Source organism: Phyllostomus discolor, chromosome 6, assembly GCF_004126475.2.
Source record: "Phyllostomus discolor isolate MPI-MPIP mPhyDis1 chromosome 6, mPhyDis1.pri.v3, whole genome shotgun sequence".
NCBI lineage: Eukaryota > Metazoa > Chordata > Mammalia > Chiroptera > Phyllostomidae > Phyllostomus > Phyllostomus discolor.
Genome location: NC_040908.2, coordinates 137787058 through 137807307, shown reverse-complemented (window position 1 = coordinate 137807307; position 20250 = coordinate 137787058). Strand labels below are relative to the sequence as shown.

Here is a 20250-nt window from a genome sequence, read left to right as displayed (position 1 = left end):
GAGATAGTTTCTGTAATGAGACACTGACCTACTTCCCCTAGCCCAGCTGCCTCACTGCACCAAAGGAGGGCCGGAAGTGCTGCCAGACATACCAGGTTCAAAGGGGAAGATGAGTTTTGAAAGGTTCCTGCCTTAAGAGCTATTAGACTAGGCTATGCCTGCTGGGGAGCAAAGAGGTTCACCCTGCTCCCGAGGGAGATGGCCTGTGAGGAAATGCCATCCTTCTGATGCTCTCGCTGGGACAACCAATTCCTGGGGCTGGAGCCCTGGAAAAAGGCAACAGGGTCTGTCTCCACCATGAGACATGCTGTAGTTAAGTGAAACGTCACCACCATCTAACACAGTGACTAGCACATGGTAAGCAAGACCCTAAAAAATATTTATTGAATGAAAGTTTGGATGAATGAACGAAGACTCAAATTAAAAAGGCCTAAACTTAAATCCCCCTTCCATCACTTAGGCTGGCATGGTGCTTAATCCCTCTGAGTCCCGCTGACTGATGTATGCAATAGGGATAATCATAGCTACTTCATCAGGATTCTCCTAAGGGGTAATGCAATGAACTGAAGCAGTATGTGCAGGGCCACACAAGGTCTGGAACACAGAAAGCATTCAGTAATTGCTGGTGCTTTCTTCCACACGCCTACGACCCACCTCTACAGAAATGTGATGGATTTCCCCAGTCTAGGAACATGCCTTGTGCTTTCTGTCTTTATCAGGTACTCGGTATCTCCAGTACAAGTTTCCTTACATCTTCGGAGAACCATACATTCACCAAGCTGGAATATGTAACAGGACTAACTATCCTCCCTCTCTTAATTGCAAACTCCCTGCTCAAACAGAAGTCCCCAAAAGACAGAGCAGGTACCTATTGTTTCTATAGTATAGTGTTAAACATACAGGGAACATTAAATACCTAATAAAAAGGGACGGGAGATGCATATTGCAAACTTACTATGAGCTAGGTCCCTTTAATGTATTCTTAAATAATCTGCATTATCATTTTGAAAAATAGCTTTGCCACTTTACGAATAAGACAAATCCATAGCTGTTATATTCATTCATTTTAAGAGTATACTGTCTGCCAGCTATGTTCCTGGTAATATTCTAAGCACTTGCTGAAGAGATACAGTTCTGACCAAAGTAAAGCTTACAGTCTAGAGAGAACTGCCAATAATAAACAAGTAAACACCCACATAAGTATACTCAGGACCAGTAATATAACCTGTAGAGTTTCTTATTCTAAAATTATTGAAAACTTAAAGACAGTACCAGCTCAGGAGTAAACCAGTCACAGAGACTTCATACAATAAAGGCAGCACTCTGTGGAAAGGCACAGGTCAACTGCCAACGAAGCCCGCCCTGCCTAGCCTTTCAAACTGTAATTAGAGTGATGAAGGAAGGGGAAAAGTTCCCGTGAGAAAGTATGTGGTAGAATGAACGCAAACAGATTGCCCTTCATGTACCCACATGCCTTGAACTTGACTTCATTCACTTTTCTGTGCCTCAGGCTGGTTAATTTCAACTGTCTCATCTTCAATTTCAATGATTCTGTCTTCAGCCTGCCCAAGTTTGATAATAAATTATTCTAGTGAATTTTTTATGTAAGTTGTACTTCTCAGCTGCAGAATATCTGTTTGGCTCCTCTTTATAATTTCTCTCTTCATTGAAATTTATTTGTTCATACACAGTTTTTCTGACTTCCTTGAGTTGTTTTTTTTATGGTTTCCTTTAACTTCTGAAGTACTTTTAATTTTAAAAAATTTTTAAATTTTTTATTTTTGTTAATTACAGCTGTCCCCCTTTTCTCCCCATTAGTCTCCCCTACACTACCCATGACCACATCCCACATTCAATCCACCCCCACCCCATTATCCTTCTCCATGAGTCCTTTATACATGTTCCTTGATTTGACCCTTCCCCTTCTTTCCCCCATTACCCACCAACCCCCTCCCCTCTGGTCACTGTCAGTTTGTTCTTTATTTCTATATCTCCAATTCTATTTTGCTTGCTTGTTTGTTTTGTTGATTAGATTCCACTTATACGTGAGATTATATGGTATTTATCTTTCACTTCCTGGCTTACTTCACTTAGCATAATGCTCTCCAGTTTTATCCATACTCTTGCAAAGGGTAGAAGTTCCTTCTTTCTTTCTGCTGCTTAGTATTCCGTCATGTAAATGTACCACAGTTTTTTGATCCAATCATACTGATGAGCACTTAGGCTGTTTCCATCACTTAGCTATTGTAAATAATGCTGCTGTGAACATTGGGGTGCATAGGTTCTTTTGAATTGGTGTTTCAGGATTCTTAGGGTATAATCCCAGCAGTGGAATTGCGGGGTCAAAAGGCAGTTAGTTCCATTTTTAGTTTTCTGAGGAAATTCCATACTGTTTTCCACAGTGGCTGCACCAGTCTATATTCCCACTAACAGTGCACTAGGGATTCCTTTTCTCCACAACCTCACCAGCATTTGTTGCTTGTTGATTTGTTTATGATGGCCATTCTGACCTGTGTGAAGTGGTATCTTATTGTGGTTTTAATTTGCATCTTTCTGATGGCTAGTGATGCTGAGCATCTTTTCATATGCCAATGGACCCTCTGTATGGCCTCCTTGGAGAAGTGTCTGTTCAAGTCCTTTGCCCATTTTTGATTGGACTACTTGTCTTCCAGGAGTGGAGTCATGTGAGATCTTTATCTGTTTTGGAGATCAAACCCTTGTCCAAGTTATCACTAGCAAATATATGTTCCCATATAGGTGATTCCCTTTTCATTTTGCTGATGTTTTCTTTAGCCATGCAGAAGTTTTTTTTAATTTGATATAGCCCCATTTGTTTATTCTTTCCTTTATATTCCTTGTGCTAGGGGACATATTGGCAAAAATATTGCTGCATGGAATACCTAAAATTTTCCTGCCTATGTTTTCCTCTAGGACTTTTATGGTGTCACAATTTATATTTAAGTCTTTTATCCACCTTGAGTTTATTTTTGTGTATGGTGAAATTGTTCATCAAGCTTTCTGAGCACATTTAAGACAGTTGTTTTAAAGTCTTTGTCTAGTAAGTCCATTGTCTGGGCTTCTTCTGAGATGGTTTCTGTCCATTTATTTGGTTCCTTTGAATGGCAATACCTTCCTTTTTGTTTCTTTGTCTTGTGATTTTACTGGAATATGGTCATTGGAATACTGTAGTGACTCTGGAGATCAGATTGTCTCTGTTCCCCCAGGGTTTCCCAACTTTGTTTTTGTTTTACTGTTGAACTCTATAGTAGTCCATTTGTTTTATGACCTTCCCAATTATTTTTGCAGAGACTGTAATCCTTGTTATGTCAGGTCACTGGGATATCTGAAATTGTACTATGGTTTCTGCTATGACTTTTATGGTATCATGACTTATATTTAAGTCCTTTATCCATCTTGAGTCTATTTTGTTATATGGTGTAAGTTGGTGGTCTAGTTTAATTTTTTTTGTATATGCTAGTCCAGTTCTCCCAACATCATTTATTGAAGAAACTGTTTTCACTCCACTGTATGCTTGTGCCCCCTTTGTTGAATATTAATTGACCACAAGGACATGGATATATTTCTGGGCTCTCTATTCTGTTCCAATGAATCCAGGAGCTTGTTCTTTGAAAAGATAAACAAAATTGACAAACCTTAAACCCAACTCATCAAGATAAAAGGAAAAAGGACCCAAATAAATAAAATCAGGAACAAAAAAGAAGAAACAACCGATATCACAGAAATACAAAGGACTGCAAGAAATTACTATGAACAACTATATGCCAAGAAACTCAACAATATAGGCAAAATGGACAAATTTCTGGAAACATACAATCTCCCAAAACTAAATCAAGAAGAAGCAGAAAGCCTGAACACACTGGTAACCAGTGAAACTGAAGCAGTAATCGAAAATTCCCATCACTTGAAAGTCCTGGGCCAGATGGCTTCACAGGCAAATTTTACCAAACATTCAAGAACTAACACCTATCCTTCTCAAATTATTCCAAAAAAATTCAAGAAGAGGAAGACTCCTAAACTCTCTTTACAAGGCCAGTATTATCCTAACTCCAAAACCAGGTAAAGACACAACAAAAGAAGAAAATTACAAGCCAATATCTCTGATGAACATAGATGCTAAAGTCCTCAACAAAATATTGACAGTCCAAAACCAGAAATACATTAAACAGATCATACACCATGATCAAGTGGGATTCATCCCAGGGATGCAATGATGGTATAACATTTGCAAATCAATAAACATAATACATCACATAAACAAAATGAAAGACAAAATCACATGATCACATCAATAGATGCTGAAAAAGCATTTGACAAAATCCAGCACCCATTTATGATAAAAAAACACACTCAGCAAAGTGGTAATAGACTGAGCATACAACACAATAAAAGACATATATGAGAAACCTATTGTCAACATCATACTCAATGGCCAAAAACTAAAAGCATTTCACCTAAGATCAGGAACAAGACAAGTGTGCCTGCTTTCCACCACTCTTCTTCAGCATAGTACTGGAAGTTCTAGTCACAGTGATTACACAAGAAAAAGAAATAAAAGGCATCCAAATTGAAAAGGAGGAAGTAAAATTGTAATTATATGCAAATGATGTAATAGTGTACATAGAAAAAACCCTATAGTCTCCACCAAAAAACTACTGACCCTGATAAGATATTTCGGCAGGATACAAAGTCAATATTCAGAAATTGATGGCATTCTTGTATACCAACAATGAGGTATCAGAAAGAGAAACTAAGAAAAAAATCCCATTTACTATAGCAACAAGGGAAATGAGTACCTAGAAATAAATTTAACCAAGGATGTAGAAGACCTGTATTCAGAAAACTATAGAACACTGAAGAAAGACATTGAGGAAGATACAAATAAATGGAAAAATATACTGTGTTCATTGATTGGCAGAATTAACATCATTAAAATGTGCGTATTACCCAAAGCAATCTACAGATTCAATGCAATTCCTATCAAAATACCAGTGGCATATTTCACCAATCTAGAACAATATTCCAAAAATTTATATGAAACCAAAAAAGACCCTAAATAGCCTCAGCAATCCTGAGAAAGACAAACAAAGTTGGAGGGATCACAGTACCTGATGTTAAATTATACTACAAGGCCACTGTAATCAAGACAGTCTGGTACAGTCATAAAAATAGGTTTGTCTTTTCAAATGACCGTATTTTGGTTTTCTTGAGCTTCTCTATTGTATCTTACTTGTAGTGTATCATTATTTTATTAATTTCTGTTCTTATATGTTTATGTTTCCATACTTCTTCCTTTCTCTGGATTTATTCTGATATTCACCTTCTAACATCTTAAACCGGATACATTAGTCATTAAATTTCTATCTTTTCTGCCTTTGTAGGATATAACTACTTTGAATAGCTTCTCCTATTCTATGGCATGCCCATTTACTCTCTTAGTCATATATTTTGGAAAAAACTTCCAAATGTTATTATTCTATTATATCAAACATTCTTTATCATTATTATTTTTATGTCTTATTTGAGAAATATTTTTATGACATTGAGGTCATAAAGACTTATTTTAATGCTATCTTTTAAAGCTTTACTGGTTTGCCTTTCAGATTCATATCTATAATGCCCTGGAATTGATTTTGCATATAGTGTGAAAGGGAAGTCAAGGTTAGCTATTTGCCCTTACAGAGATCCAGTTAACCCAGCACCCTATACAGAGAAAGTGATCCTTCCCAGTGATGTGCAACACTGCAATGTACTGTATTTTTGGACCATAAGGCACACCTTCCCCCTGTCCTCTGCCAAATTTGGGAGGAATAATGGTTGTTAATGCTGCTGTTGAGTTCTGTTTACATTTACATTGGTGAAGTATTATGTTATTTATGATACTAAATATTTTACCACGTTTTTTGCTTCAAAATTTTTTTTCCTATTTTCCTCCTCTAAAACTTAGGTGCATCTTATGGTCTGAAAAATATGGTATATTTTCAGCTTATGTTTTAGGTTTATGCATCTGTAGTATTATTTATCATTATGGGATAAACTTTTTGGCTTTTGCCCAAGATTCCATAGTTTTCTCACATTTGGTTTAGTCTGTTTCTCTTTTTTATCCTCCTTTTTTCCACTTCAGTATCAACATTTATGAATCCTTACTTTTAATTGTTTCTATAAGCAATATATATATCAGAATTTGAGTTTTATGAATCCAATATAATACTCTGACTTTTAAGCACTGAGTAAATATTACTTAAATTTGAAAATAAATATTATGAAATGGAATTACATCTGTTGTATTACAGTAAAGATTTTTTTTTCTTCTTGACTTAATTGAGGTTGATAGTACTTTTTCAGAAATCCCTTCATTATCTCATACTTCAATTTGGAAGTTAAACACTATTATTATTTCAGTGTTGGTTTATATTTTTAACATGCAAACTTAGAGTCTAAGACTTATCAATTGCTATATTCATTTTCTGACCAATACGAGGCCTTAAAACACTTTATATCAGATCATCCTCTATTATCATTTTATTGTTATCTAATATTTATTTCTATTTTTTGAAAACTAGGCATTGTTATTATTATTATTTAGCCAAACAATGATTATTCGGTTTTGTGCATGCTCTCAACAATTTATTCGTCAATTCTCTTTGCACTGTATGTCTTTCTTCTCTAATGAAGATCTACTGGTCATAAGCTGAGAGTATTGTTTCTGTGTAAATTCTTTATTTTGCACTCATTGTCAAATGATAATTAACCTGGACATATGCACTACATTAGGTAGTTATTTTCTCTCAAAACTTTGAAAACATTTTTTTAAATATTTGGGCTTTTTTGCTTTTACCGTTTAAAAGCCAACTGTTCAATCTTTGTTGTTCTTTTGTGGAAAAATGCATTTTCTTACTGGCTACTTTTAAGATATTCTCTGTGTCTTTGGAATTCAGCTATCCCACTAATATATCTAGGCATGGTGTCTTTCTATTTACCTTGATTTGTGTTAATAGATTGTTAAAGTGGTCACAAATTCTTCTCCTCCTTCCATCCATATCCTTGCAATGCAATATTGCAAAGTAGCTCTTCTAGAGATGGAGTCTATTTCTTTACCCCTTGACTCTGCATTTGGTCATATGACCTCCTTTGGGTAGTAAATTATTAGCAAATGTGATCAAGCAAACAGCCTTGAAAAGCACTAGTTCATCCTCTCTGGTTATACTTAGAATCTCAAGATTGCCAGGTGGATGATCCCGAGCTAAACTGGCAGAGAATGAGAGACCAACTGGAAGAGAACTGAGGTAGACCAGACAACAGCCAGCATACCACCAGAGATGTAAGGAGGCTATCTTAGATCACCCTGCCACCTGCTGACCTGTCCACTGACTAAAGACACATGAGGCAGCCCAGCAGAGATCAGCATAGCCAAGCTAGGCCAATCAGTCAAACCCATCCAATCAACCAAAAGAACTGTGAACTAATTAAAATGGCTATTGTTTAAGAAGCCCTTATACCAAAACCAGGTAAGAACACTACAAGAAAACTACAGGGCAATAACCCTGATAAGTATAGATACAAAACTTCTGAACAAAAAATGAGCAAACTTAATTCAAAAATACTTTAAAGGATCACACACCACGATTGAGGCAGATTTATTTCTGATTCTCAAGGATAGTTCAACATATGTCAACCAATCAATGTGATACACAGCAATAGTACAAAAGATAAAAATCATATGATCATCTCAATAGATGCAGAAATAGCACCTGACAAAACCCAGCATGTTCTAATTGATAAAAATACTCAAAAAATTGGGCACACAAGCAACATACTTCAACATAATAAGGGCCACATATGACAAGCCCACAGCTAACATACTTAGTGGTAAAAACCTGGAAGCTTTCCTCTAAGATCAAGAAAAAGACAGGTGCCCACTCTGATACACCTATTCAACATAGTAGTAGAAGTCCTAGGCAATAAAAAGAAACAAAAGTCATTCAAATTGGAAAGAAGTAAAACTGTGTTGTTTGCAGATGATATATTATAGAAAATCCTAAAGATTCCATTTAAAAACTTTAGAACTGATCAATGAATTCAGTGCAAATTGCAAAACACAAAACCAAATACAAAAATCAATTTTGCTTCTCTACACTAAAAATAAAATATGTACAAAAGAAATAAAGAAAATAGACCCAACCACAATAGTATCAAAAACAATAAAATTCTTAGGAATACATTTAACCACAAAGGTAAATGGTGTGTATGCTGAAAACTACAAAACTTTGTGTTTCTCAAGTTTTTTATCAAACAAATGGAAAGATATCCCATGTTCATGGCACAAAATAATTAATATTGTTCTAGACTAAATATCTAGTCTACCATATTGCCAGAAATAAAATCCTGCCATTCTACTGAAGAAAAAGGCTATCTTTTTTGTTATTTTATTCATTCATTTATTTATTTATTTTTAGAGAGAAAGAAGGAGAGGGAGAAAGAGAGGAAGAGAAACATCAATGTGTGGTTGTCTTTCATGTGGCCCCTACTAAGGATCTGACCTGAAACCCAGGCATGTGCCCTGACAGGGAATTGAACTGGCAACACTTTAGTTTGCGGCCAATGCTCAATTCAATGAGCTACACCAGCCAGGGCTGCAGAACAAGACTATCTTAAAATTTCATGTTTTTGAGCCCTGGCTGGCATAGCTCAGTGGATTGAGCGCAGGCTGCGAACCAAAGTGTCGCAGGTTCAATTCCCAGTCAGGGTACATGCCTGGGTTGCAGGCCATGACCCCCAGCACCACACATTGATGTTTCTCTCTCTCTCTTTCTCCCTCCCTTCCCTCTCTAAAAATAAAAATAAAATCTTTTTTTAAAATTTCGTGTTTTTAACTTCTTCATTTTATCACTGTAGCCTCATGTTCCTATAAAATACCATAATGCAGTTATTGTACTGTCTTCCTTATAAACAAGAAAACCAAAGCTCCTAGACCCTGATATTTGTTTCCTATTGTATATCTAATCATACTCATGAAATGATATAATATATGTTCTGTGAATGAAAACCAATTTAAAAGTTACCTTAAGAATTAAGGTAATGAGAAACACCCTGGCTGGTGTGGTTCAGTGGATTGAGTGCCAGCCCACCAAACAAAGGGGCGCAGGTTCAATTCCCAGTCAGGGCACATGCCTGGGTTTCAGGCCAGGTCCCCAGTGGGGGGGTGCACAAGAGGCAACCACACATTAATGTTTCTCCTCCCTCTCTTCCCCTTTCTCTAAAAATAAATAGATAAAATCTTTAAAAATAAAACATTAAAAAAGCAGATTAATGTAATGAGAAACATTTTAAGGATCATCCACATTCTGTCACATTCGTACCTGTTGCCAGAGTGAATTGTGTGGCCTTGGGCAAGTCACTTTACTCTCAGCCTCGAAGAGAGTTTCAAAACACCCACTTCATTAAATTACGAAGATTTAAAGATTTAATTCATATCAAACACATAAAAAGTGGAAAGTAGTCCTTACTTTGAATAAGCCATGCTTTGGGTTGCGCTGACCAAGCCACAAATTGCTTCCTGGGGGAAGGTTGGTCTCAGGAAGGTCTATGATGCGTTCATAAATCCTGTAGGGGCAAGGAACACAGTTACTATTAGGGAGGCTCAAAGCAGAACCAAAACCTGCACATGCTGTTTGAAGTACTCAGGGCTATAGCTTCTGCTATAGAGACATGGAGCCAATACGTGGCCATTTTAAATGGCAGGCAGGTAACATGAATGTAGAAATCTGTGTCTTGACAACACTTGGTGTTGTTTCGCAACCTCAGGAATTCCCTGGGTGACATTCAAAACTGGCCCCCATACACAGAGGGCAAGGAGAGACTGAAGAAAGAGGCAGGCCACTCGGGATTGGTAAGTGGCAGTTTTCATTAGCAAGAGAACTTCCACAGGACACTTGTCTTGGGTGGCCACAAAAGGAGATGTTCGTACCCACCCACCAGAATCTTAAGTTCACACAGAGGCCTGAATGGGTTCTGACAGGTATACAGTCCATATGGTCTTAATAACACAGTACTCTCTCAAGGCTCCATCCTTAAGGGGCTCCTAGTGTGAGACTGGGGGATGGGATGCACATTCCCAGGATGGGGGATGGGGTGAGGAGCCTCCAGTTGCCCAAGGCCAGCTTGCAGGTCAGCCAGAGCTCAGGTCCTCTCAATGACCTCTTTCAACACTTGGATACATTATCTGGGCCCCTCATGGCTTTCTATCTTTATCCTTTGTCAGAGGAGGAAAGCAGAGGGTAACAGGAGTGCCTACTCTGAGCAGTGACCACTCCACAAACTCTGTGAGGAAAGTAGTTTTATCCATATGACAGGTGAGAAAGCTGAGGTTCAGGGGATATAAATCAGTCAATCAGAGAGCAGTAGAGCTGGACTGAGAACCTCCAGATGCCTGGTTCCAAAGCCCATGCACTCTGCCTCACACGACCTCTCCCTGGCTCAGTTTATTTAGCTGCTACTCATGTCTACAGTAACCTGCTCTAGCCCTCCAAGCATGAGCAGCTGCCCACGTGGCAATATGCTTAGTCTACAAAATCAAACTTCTAAAGTCATCATCTAATCAATAAATACTTATTGAGCACATTGTATGTTCTGAGCTCTACATGAATCAACAAGAGATATAGCAATTAAACATATAAAGTCCTGCCCTCATAAAACAAAGACAAAATTCTGCACATAAACAAAATCTTCATGTATCTTCACATATGATACAATATATGAAGACATATAACCAGAGGAGACAACAGCCCCAGGACCTTTGAAAGTACCTGCTGAACAGCTGAGTTATTTCAGCTGTCCTGACCCAACACGCCCCAGGTAGTCAGTCACAAATATTCAGATCTGTGCTCTCTCAAATCTAGTCCCTGCAACCACCAGCCAACCACAGGCCCTCACCCCACTGCTGGCATGTACACTGGAGTGCTGAGGAAAGGAAAGACGAGCTTGCCTACACAACAACTAAACTTGTCCTCAGATGCTCAGAAGATTCTGGGTAGAAAAGACAGAGTGATCGATCCCCTGCAATCAATTCAGTGCATCACAAGGGCCCTGTCCATTCCTTGCATTCTCCAGTTCCTGCTCAGAACAGCCACAGGACACGACATCTTCCAGTAGGTCCACAGGTCTCACCACTAATCAGTCCTCCTGGCTGAGCGGGAGCTGGCCAACCCTGCCAGGAGGTGACACATTCCTCCAGGCGCTCTCAGAAGGAAAGTGTGGAAGAACTGAAAGACTGCCCAGTTGTGCCAAGGCAAGTGAATGACTGCAGGACTCTTCCAATAGGAAGCTGTCACACCGCAGCCTTGCATCTGAGCCGCACCGTCCATCACTCCCCTACTCCCCACGGGAAACATGCTGTCTCCTAAATATCCATGCAAGGTATTCCACTGGCAAGGCTCTAAATGTATCAGGTGCTTCTTTATTAATTGTCTTTCCATTCATTATAAATGGAGGCTCAAGATATAAGCAAAGGAAAATAAGTTTCCTGTAAAAACACAGGCAGTGTTCTCTCCACAGGAATTCAACAAATATCTGTCTGTTAGAGTGAACCATTTCAAATTAAACAGTCTGTCAAAACCGCTTTAAAACCAGAATGTGCTATAAACTTTTTTTAAAAGTTTTTTCCTAAAATTAGGAAAAAGACAAATTTACAGCATAAGAGAAATGAATAAGTTCCAACAGATCAGCTTGATAAAATTTACTATAGTCATTAAGAGTAATAAATATGCAGGTTGTGAAATATGGTAGAGCATACTGAATAATTTTCACTGGAGGAAAGTAGAATGCAAAATTATTTATGGACTATGGAGATAACGATGGGAAAATTATGTCCCATGCCGGTGAATTTCAGAGGAGGCCAGAGACAGACAGAAATCCCTGTGCTCGAGTGAGGGGCAGAAGTCCTTGCACCAGGTGGTTTTACTACGGGATTGAAAATGTTGTCCACTATTCATCTTAACCTTCATTTTATAGTATTTGCATCTGTCAGTGTGAGGGGACCTTTCGATTCAGGCACTTTCTGGTTTTCCATCTCCGAGAGCATGAGCTCCACTGAGCAGAGAGGACCCTTCATCAGTGTTTCTCAAGTGCACGAATGAAAGAACCATCAAAAAGATCAACTTCCTGACCTGCCGTATGGTCCACGACCATAATAACCATTTGTGACTTGGAAACACTTGAGGATGCAAACGTCTGAGGCGCACCCACTATCAGCTAAGGCAGGAAAGGGGCCCACAGGCCCCGTGTTACAGGGGCGGGGTGATGGCCAGTGCTGCAGTTCCCATAAGGAGACCTTCCTAACTCTCCCCCACACCACCCCCCAAAAAAATTCCAGTGGCAGCTGCCTTCCTGGCAGTCCAGCCAGTTCGCTCCAAGTCTTCACCAGGGAAACACGTGCAGCAAGCACAATCAACAAACTAGACACAGACAGAGCAAAACAAGGAGTGCTTAAACACAGAGCACAAAAAATATATGTATAAAAGCCCACGCAGGAAATCTAATCACGAGGCAGTATCAGACAAACCCAATCTGAGGGACGTTTCACCAACTAGCTGCTGATGCTCTTTAAAATGTCAGTGTCATGAAAAATAAAGACAGACTGAGAAACAGTTGCAGATTAAGAGAGACCAAAGGGACATAAAAATTATAGATAAGACAGGTTCTTGGATTGAATCCTGGGGCAGGAAAAAACAATCCCACAAAGGGAATCAGTGAGAAAATCAGCGAGATTTGACCGAGGACAGTAGATGACATAACAGCACTGCACTGATGCTCAACTTCCTGATTCTGAGAAGTGGGTGGTGTGTGTTTAAGGAAAGGTCTTGTTCTTAGGACATGCACGCTACAGTACTTGGCATTGAGGGGTCGTCCTGTTTGCAGCTTACTCTCAAAGGACTCAAAATAACAATGGTGTATATGGAAGTACCTATATATGCAAACACGCACTGTCCTTTGGAAAGAGAGAGAAAAAGCAGAACCTGACAAAGAGTAGAGGGTTGGTTTTGTACCATTCCTAAAACACTTCTGAAAAATTAAAATGTTAAAGTAAAAAGTTTTAGGTATAAAGTAAAAAGCAAAAGGGTCTGTAAAGTAAATATACACACACGCAAAATGATTTCATATCAATTAGCCAAAGATGCAAATTTAAAGTCTTGTATAAAGTATATACTACTGTCTTCCTAAGGGAATGGGAATGGTGAAGGCTGTGGGGGGATGAGTGAGGGAAGGAGTGAAAGACACGAGAAAGGATAACTGCACAGAGTAATGCTGATAACATACCATAAACCAAGAAATAGGGTTATCACATTTCTACCTGTACCCCTGTACCAGCATGCCAGACGAATACCATCAGAATTCTTGGGAAAAGGCTTCTGAACCCTAGGGTATGGTTTAGGTGGACAGGCTCATGCAATAGGCAGATAGGGCTCAGCAGTCTGTCAGTGAAAGCTAGTGTCACCCAAGCCAAGTGAAACAACAGTCAAAGCTCCTATAGTGAACTCCTGGGTTTCCAGTGTGGGCAGGAAAGGGAACCTTGTGAGGGTATCAATGATCTGTCTACAATGTGCATGACACAGTGCTGCCTATAGAGATACACACAGGCCAAACCAATACGGCCAAGACCTTGCCCTCAGGTCAAGTGCCCGAGACAGACAACATGCATGCGTCCACACTATAGTTCAGTTCAGTAAGTGCTATGACCTATGGGGCAGAGGGGAAAGAAACCAGAATTCTGTCTGCCATAGTCAGAGGACACTTTCCAAAAAAGGGGATGCGACAGCTGAGTGTGGAATAAAGACTGAAGTGAGGCTGACACTCAGTCATAACAACAAGCACCTACACAGCAGTTAGTGTGTGCCCAGCACTGTCCTGCAGGCTTTCCATGTATCAATTCACCTCATCCTCACTCCACCACCCTCAGAGAGTGTTCTGGCCGTGGTTAAGCTGCTTGTGAATGGCAGAGCTGCAATTTGAACCCAGACCCCCAAATCTATGCTACTCACTAAGATCCGTTCAAGTGCCTTTATTCATCAGGAAGGAAAGGAGAAACAAGTCAATGTGCCCAAGTGCATGGCTGAGGCTGGTTAGCTCTCCCAGAGCCCGCTTTCTCTTCCTGCTGGGCTCATAGCTGGGCTACATCCCCAGACTCCCCCACAGCTAAGCACGGCCACAAAATGGAAGTCAAAGACGTGTGCACCACTCCTAGGCCTGCCCCTTCCCCCAAAACATCTCCCTCAAGCATCCTTCACATGCTCTCTCACTTCCCCTCTTCCAGTTGACTAGAGGAGACTGAGGGCAACGAGGTGGGCAAAGCCCCAGGCAGAGGGTCCCGAGCCCCTAAGTAATGATCGAAGGTCACCTGTCCGTTAGACATACCCCAAGAGACACTATGTAAGCAAGAAATAAAATTCTGTGCTGAGATAAGAGATTTTCTGTGCTTGTGACTAGTAGTAGGCACCCTAACAAATGTACCCCCTGAAAAATAGAAAAGTGACCTGTTGTATTTCCATGCCCCAAAAGCCAAGAGACATCAGAGATAGTGTGGTGCAGCAGAGACAACAAGAGCTGTGGTAAAACAGATCTGCGTTCATGTTCCAGTTCTGCGATACTAACCAAGTTATTCCTCTGCACCTCAGTTTCCTCATTTAAAAAATGGGGACATTACTGCTGACTGCATGGGTGGTGTTGAGGCTTAAATGAAATACATGTAACACCCTTGGAATAGAGTGGGTGCTGCCATTCTGTAACACTCACGGATGCCCGAGAACACAGGGCCACACAGGCCACGTGGCCCAGTCCAGGCCTCTGGCTGCAGCTCACTCCAAAGGAATCCACTGAGATGCTACAATCAGCAACTTGGATGCCTGCTTGTGCTTTGGGACACAGTTCAAAGGAATGATGTCACTGTCAAATGCAGTGTGTTTAAAAGTGTAAGACTTCAGTGTTAAAAATCCAAGAATGTGGTGTATATTTTGTTAAAAGCTTCTACCACTTGGACAATGTTTAAGCCCTAAGTTTCCTTTCATCTTCCACAAATTTAAAAGCTAGAACGAGTGAATATGCAAAGGAAATATACAGAATTAACAGCACTAATTTCTGTTACTGTTTAACCTGATTAGCTATGGAGCAAACTGACAATCTATTTAGATACTAAGCTTAGATTAAAAACAAAATTGGGGGAACAAAGCATATTTTACATGACATTATAAAATTCCAATATTTTTATTATTTTAGTTTAAAAATGTTATTCATTAGCTTCTTTTAATTCTTTCCAGCCCTAATTCTGTGTAAATTACTCAAAATACTTTTTTAAATTTATCTTATTTTTATTTTTTATGCCAATACAGCTGTTTCCACTTTTCCTCCCTCTCCCTACTCCCCCACCCACACCCACTCTCTCCCCTTCCCAAGCCAATTCCCATATTGTTGTCCATGTTCATGGGTTGTGCATAAATGTTCTTTGGTTAAAAATTCACCATCTTTCATCCGTTCCCTCTCATTTCCAGCAGCTGTCAGTCTGTTTAATGCATCAAAATTCTAAGCAAATGCACTATTTAATATCTGTTATATCCTTCCAAAATACATAATTCTTTGACATTTACAAAAGTTTGACTTTTGTTGAAAGTTCATCATAAACATGTAAGATTGGAGAAGGGCTCAGGAAAAAAGAAAAGGTAGCAAAAATAATGTATAATTTATTAGACTGTGGGCTTAGACACACAATCACCAAACCAACAACCAAAAATACACTTCTTTTATAAGAGTAAAATACAACAGGACAATGCACCTAACACTCTCTCCCAGTCCAGTACTAGGAGCTTTCCTGGTCCACTTGGGACCAGAAGTGGATTTAGCCAATCCACACACAAAGGTCCTGGGAAAACAGAACTGTCAGCAGTGAGCAGAGGCCCTCACTTGAAGTTCTCATTTCAGACTGTCCTTAATACATCTTTTACATAATATTTTTATATATCCTGACTGCCCTACATGCTGGTTCTTTGCAGCTCTCTGAGACCCTCCCCACGTGTATGACCCATTTAAATACACTCTCCAGAGCTTCACGTATATGGCCCTGAACCCTCACACTATCCACCGGAGTCTAACATTCTGGTCCTGGCTGGGCCTGCTTTCCCAGACTTCCCTGCCAGGGAAGGAGGAATTGGTCAGCATGTCCACTCTCCAGTTGTGCCTGCACTTCCTGACTGCTGCAGCCACTGAGTATCTTCAGAGTGTGGAGGAATAAGAACACTCAGAGCAACAATACCACACCTGCTCAAGTGTCTCCTGTGCTGAGACCTTCCTGGACCGTCCTAAAGTAGCTCCTAACCACTCATCACTTAGCTTGCTTTACCCTTAACAAAGCAAATGACTCTCCAGCATTATCTGAGCTCTATCCTAACTGTCTGCTCCTAGCGGACTATAATCATCTTGAAAGCAGGGCCCTTGCCTATCTTTTTCAGGTGAGTATCTCGAGTATCTAGAACGGTGCCTAGTCAAAGTAGGTGACTACTCCATAGATTAGCTGATTGATGGATGGATTGAATGATTGAAATTCCCTGATACTATCTTTTTCTGAGAGGGCTCTAGTCAGACAGTTTTACAAGCCCTAGAGTACGGTGGGAAAGAATTTATGACCAGTAGTTTGCAAAACCGAATAACACAGGCTGAGAAATCAGGTAGTCAAACTTAACACTTTATGCAGATGATCATGAGGAAAATGTAGCCAATGAAAATCAGTGAAATGCATGGTCCTTTTTAAGTGCCTTCTTCCATGGTCCTCCCCATTCATGAGGTTTACACAGAAAGCCCGAAAGAAGGAGCACAATGAACCCCGTGCACTGTTTTCCACCCAGGAAAAGAGAGGGGGCAGCAATTTGCCTCTGCCAGGCAGACCACTCACTAACAGGAAAGCCACGGATGTATTTCAGAAAGAGCAAGAAAACAGTCAGCGGCTTGAAAATTAATTAGATTAAGCACAGTCCTTTTGACAAGCACACAATTTACTGCTTAAGTTGATTGCATTCTAATCAACCTCAATTTATCACATTCCCATGGGTTATCTAATACAAATAGTGTGGTTATTCCACAGCCATCTAAAATCTACACTTTCTTTTGGCTAAAGAAAACCTAATTTCCACTTCATCACATTTCTAAGCCTTTTGCACTAAAAGGTGCTGCCTATTAAGGGGGATTAGGAGAATTATGGGAATTTTGCATGCCATTAGTATCTAGTGTTATTTTAAAGTGGAAGCATCTCATTTCTAATGCAATACCACGCAAAGTTAAACCTCCAGTCAAATATAAAAACTGCTTGAGAGGAACTAACAATGCAAAGAGTAGCTGGCATGCCCCTTGTAAAAGTCAGTCACTGAATCAGGGCTCACGTGAGGAATTTTCTTCCCAAGGTACAACCTCCCTTTATTCTCAACATTGGTGAAAAATGCCCTCCCTAGCAAGTGTCCTGTCTGCTTAAAAGCCAGTCAATAGTCTACAAAGAACTCGATTTTCTGTTAAGAGATAAAACCTTCGGAGTGCAACACAAAGCAAATGCAGTGATTCAACAACACTCCTTATGGAGGAATATTGGATTTTTATTTACCTGGATGAAGAAAGGCCTCTGAAGGGACGCCATGGTACCTTTCCCAATTACACAGAAGAATGAATTTCCAATGGGAACCATGTGAATCGACATGTCTTATGTTGCGGTTCAATAAGACAACATAAAGCCCAAACAAGATGCTAAATGAAGAGGTTTATCTTGGGCTTTTGCTAGAGCTGAAGAAAAATGTTCACATTCTCCCTGAAGAGGAAAGTTGTAGTGACCTCCCTTAGCTAGACACAGCCCCATCCTCTGCCTTTTAGCCAGCACTAGTGAAATCAAGGTGCTCCTTGGAGCACATTCTCTAAACAGAGCTCAAGGCAATGACCACACTGTTTCCCCTCACTCACATGTTGGTGGGTGATCTTGCACACAAGCCTTATTAAAAGGGGTATAAGGCAACCTTTCCCCTTTGGGCCTCATAGATGTGAGAATAACAAAGTTCCTGATCTCCGCTAGAAATACAGGAGACATGTATGGTGTCATTAGCATTATGCCTGGCCTCGACATGTATTGAGTATTCATTCCATGGAAATCTACAACATGGTTCCTCAAAGCTTACTTTACTCACTGTGACAGCAGCATTGGCAACTGTGTACAATGATGTACAACCTGTTGGATTTCCATATCAACTGCCTGGCTGTTGTTAGTTACATGCAAATGTAGAATACACATCACACAGGTCTTATACCACAAGGACATGAAAGGAATCCCCCCAAAGGGGAGCTCTGCGGTCCCCTCCCACCAGTCTGTTTAACTAAACCAGATGACACTCAGCAAAGGACCAGATTTAAAAATGCACCTCCGGCGCTGCACAGGAGAAAACAGACTAATTGGGCAGAAGGACTACAGGGATAAATGCAGTATGCCCCCAGCATGTAGGAACTGAATTCCAGCCTAAATCCAGGCAGAGGGAGGGCAATGACAGGGCTTATAAGGTTTCCAACATGTTCCTTAGCAGCAGGCTGCAGAGTCCATACAAATGCAAACAAAAAAAGAGAAGGTGAAGTTGAAATCTGTGGGAAGATTCCCTTATCGTGTTAACTGCAGCAGAGTTTGAATGGGATTAGCAAATACTGCTGTCAGGACAGGATGCGAACACCCTCCATAGAGAGAAGAGGTCTTCCCAGGGAAGATCAACGCCGGATGTGAGCTGCTTCTTCCCCTTAGAAAACACTTGTCAAACTCTGCTTTTCCTTGCCTAGCAATTTCTACTATGTCCTTTTTCTCTCATCTGGATCTGGATAACAAGTGCACTGCCCCTTCTTAGCCATATTTTATACCCCTAATGTCTCCCTTCCATTACCTCTTACCGTCTCTTACTCTCTGCCAAAAGTTTATGATTCAGGTGTCAACCCAAGGTGATGCTGATTTACTAGGGCCAAACAACAGGCTCATATCTGTCCTTTAGCATTGTTACCTATGAGCTGGCAGTATAATAGCAAATGTGCTTATTGAATCTGCAGGAAAATACAAAGTTGGTGTAACTGTTTCGGTAATAACAAATTTCAGATAATACCATCAGAATTAAGAGAGACATTAATAGACAGGAGTTAAAGCCAAATCAAATAAAGTAAACATGTCAAAAAGAAAGGCCCCATGCTTAGGAACGATGTTTGTCAAAGACAGAATGTGAGATCTAAGGCTGAACAGAAATACATATTGAAAAAAACACCTAGCTCTTTTTAAAAATATTTTATTTCTTTATTTTGAGAGAGAGGGGAAGGAAGGGAGAAAGAGAGGGAAAGAAGTATTGATGTGCTAGAGAAACATCAATCAACTGATGTTTCCTCTTACACTCCCATAACTGGGAACCTGGCACGCAACCCAGGGGTGTGCCCTGACCAAGAATCGAACCAGTGACCTTTCAGTTTGCAGGCAAGACAATGCCCGAACCACTTAGCCACTCCAGTCAGGGCAATACCTACCCGTTTTGATCAACACTGAGCTAAGATGAAGCTGTCAAAAAGGATGTTGTGATCTTAAGCTGCATCATGAGAAGATAATTATCTCATTCCGATCTGAGTCAGTCTGCCCAGACTAGTTGTAGGAACTTCTCAGGTGGCAAACAGACATTAGAAAGAACCAAAGAAGACTGTGAGGGCCTTGTGAGCCAAAACAAATGATGAATGGTTGAAAGAACAGAGAACATTGAGTTTGAAGAAGATTAAGAATGACATGATGAAGCCTTCAAATATTTGAAAAATTGTCAGATGGAAGAAGGATTGCACTGGTTCTATGTAGCTAAGGAGGGAAAATGTATACCAACAAAGTGAAAGCTACAAGGTGGAACTTTTGGCTCAAGACAAGAATGTTCAAGCAGTCATAAAACACAGAGAAAAAGAACAGCCTTGGGAGGCAGTGAACTTCCAGTCTCTGAAGGGTGTCCTGGCAGATGAGAGAGATCATTTGGCAAAGACAGTAAACCCTGAACTCAAGGAGACAGAGAGAGACTGACTGCCTTGAGTGAGTACCTACTATATGCCAGAAGTTTACATATTTTATAATCCTTGAAATAAAACTAAAATGCAGACCTTGTTGATAGATGTTCACAAAGGCTAAGTGACTTGCCTGATACCAGCGAGTAAACTGGTGAAGCC

General features: G+C 40.1%; 1 protein-coding gene across 2 annotated transcripts in view; it reads right to left on the bottom strand.

Moving 5' to 3' along the window:
• NELL1 (neural EGFL like 1) overlaps positions 1–20250 on the bottom strand; it is a 729686-nt gene that overhangs the window by 582105 nt on the left and 127331 nt on the right. For both annotated transcript variants that reach the window (XM_028515811.2, XM_028515812.2), the window contains exon 5: positions 9525–9621. In XM_028515811.2, coding sequence (XP_028371612.1) covers positions 9525–9621 — 97 coding nt within the window. The remainder of the gene's footprint in view (positions 1–9524; positions 9622–20250) is intronic.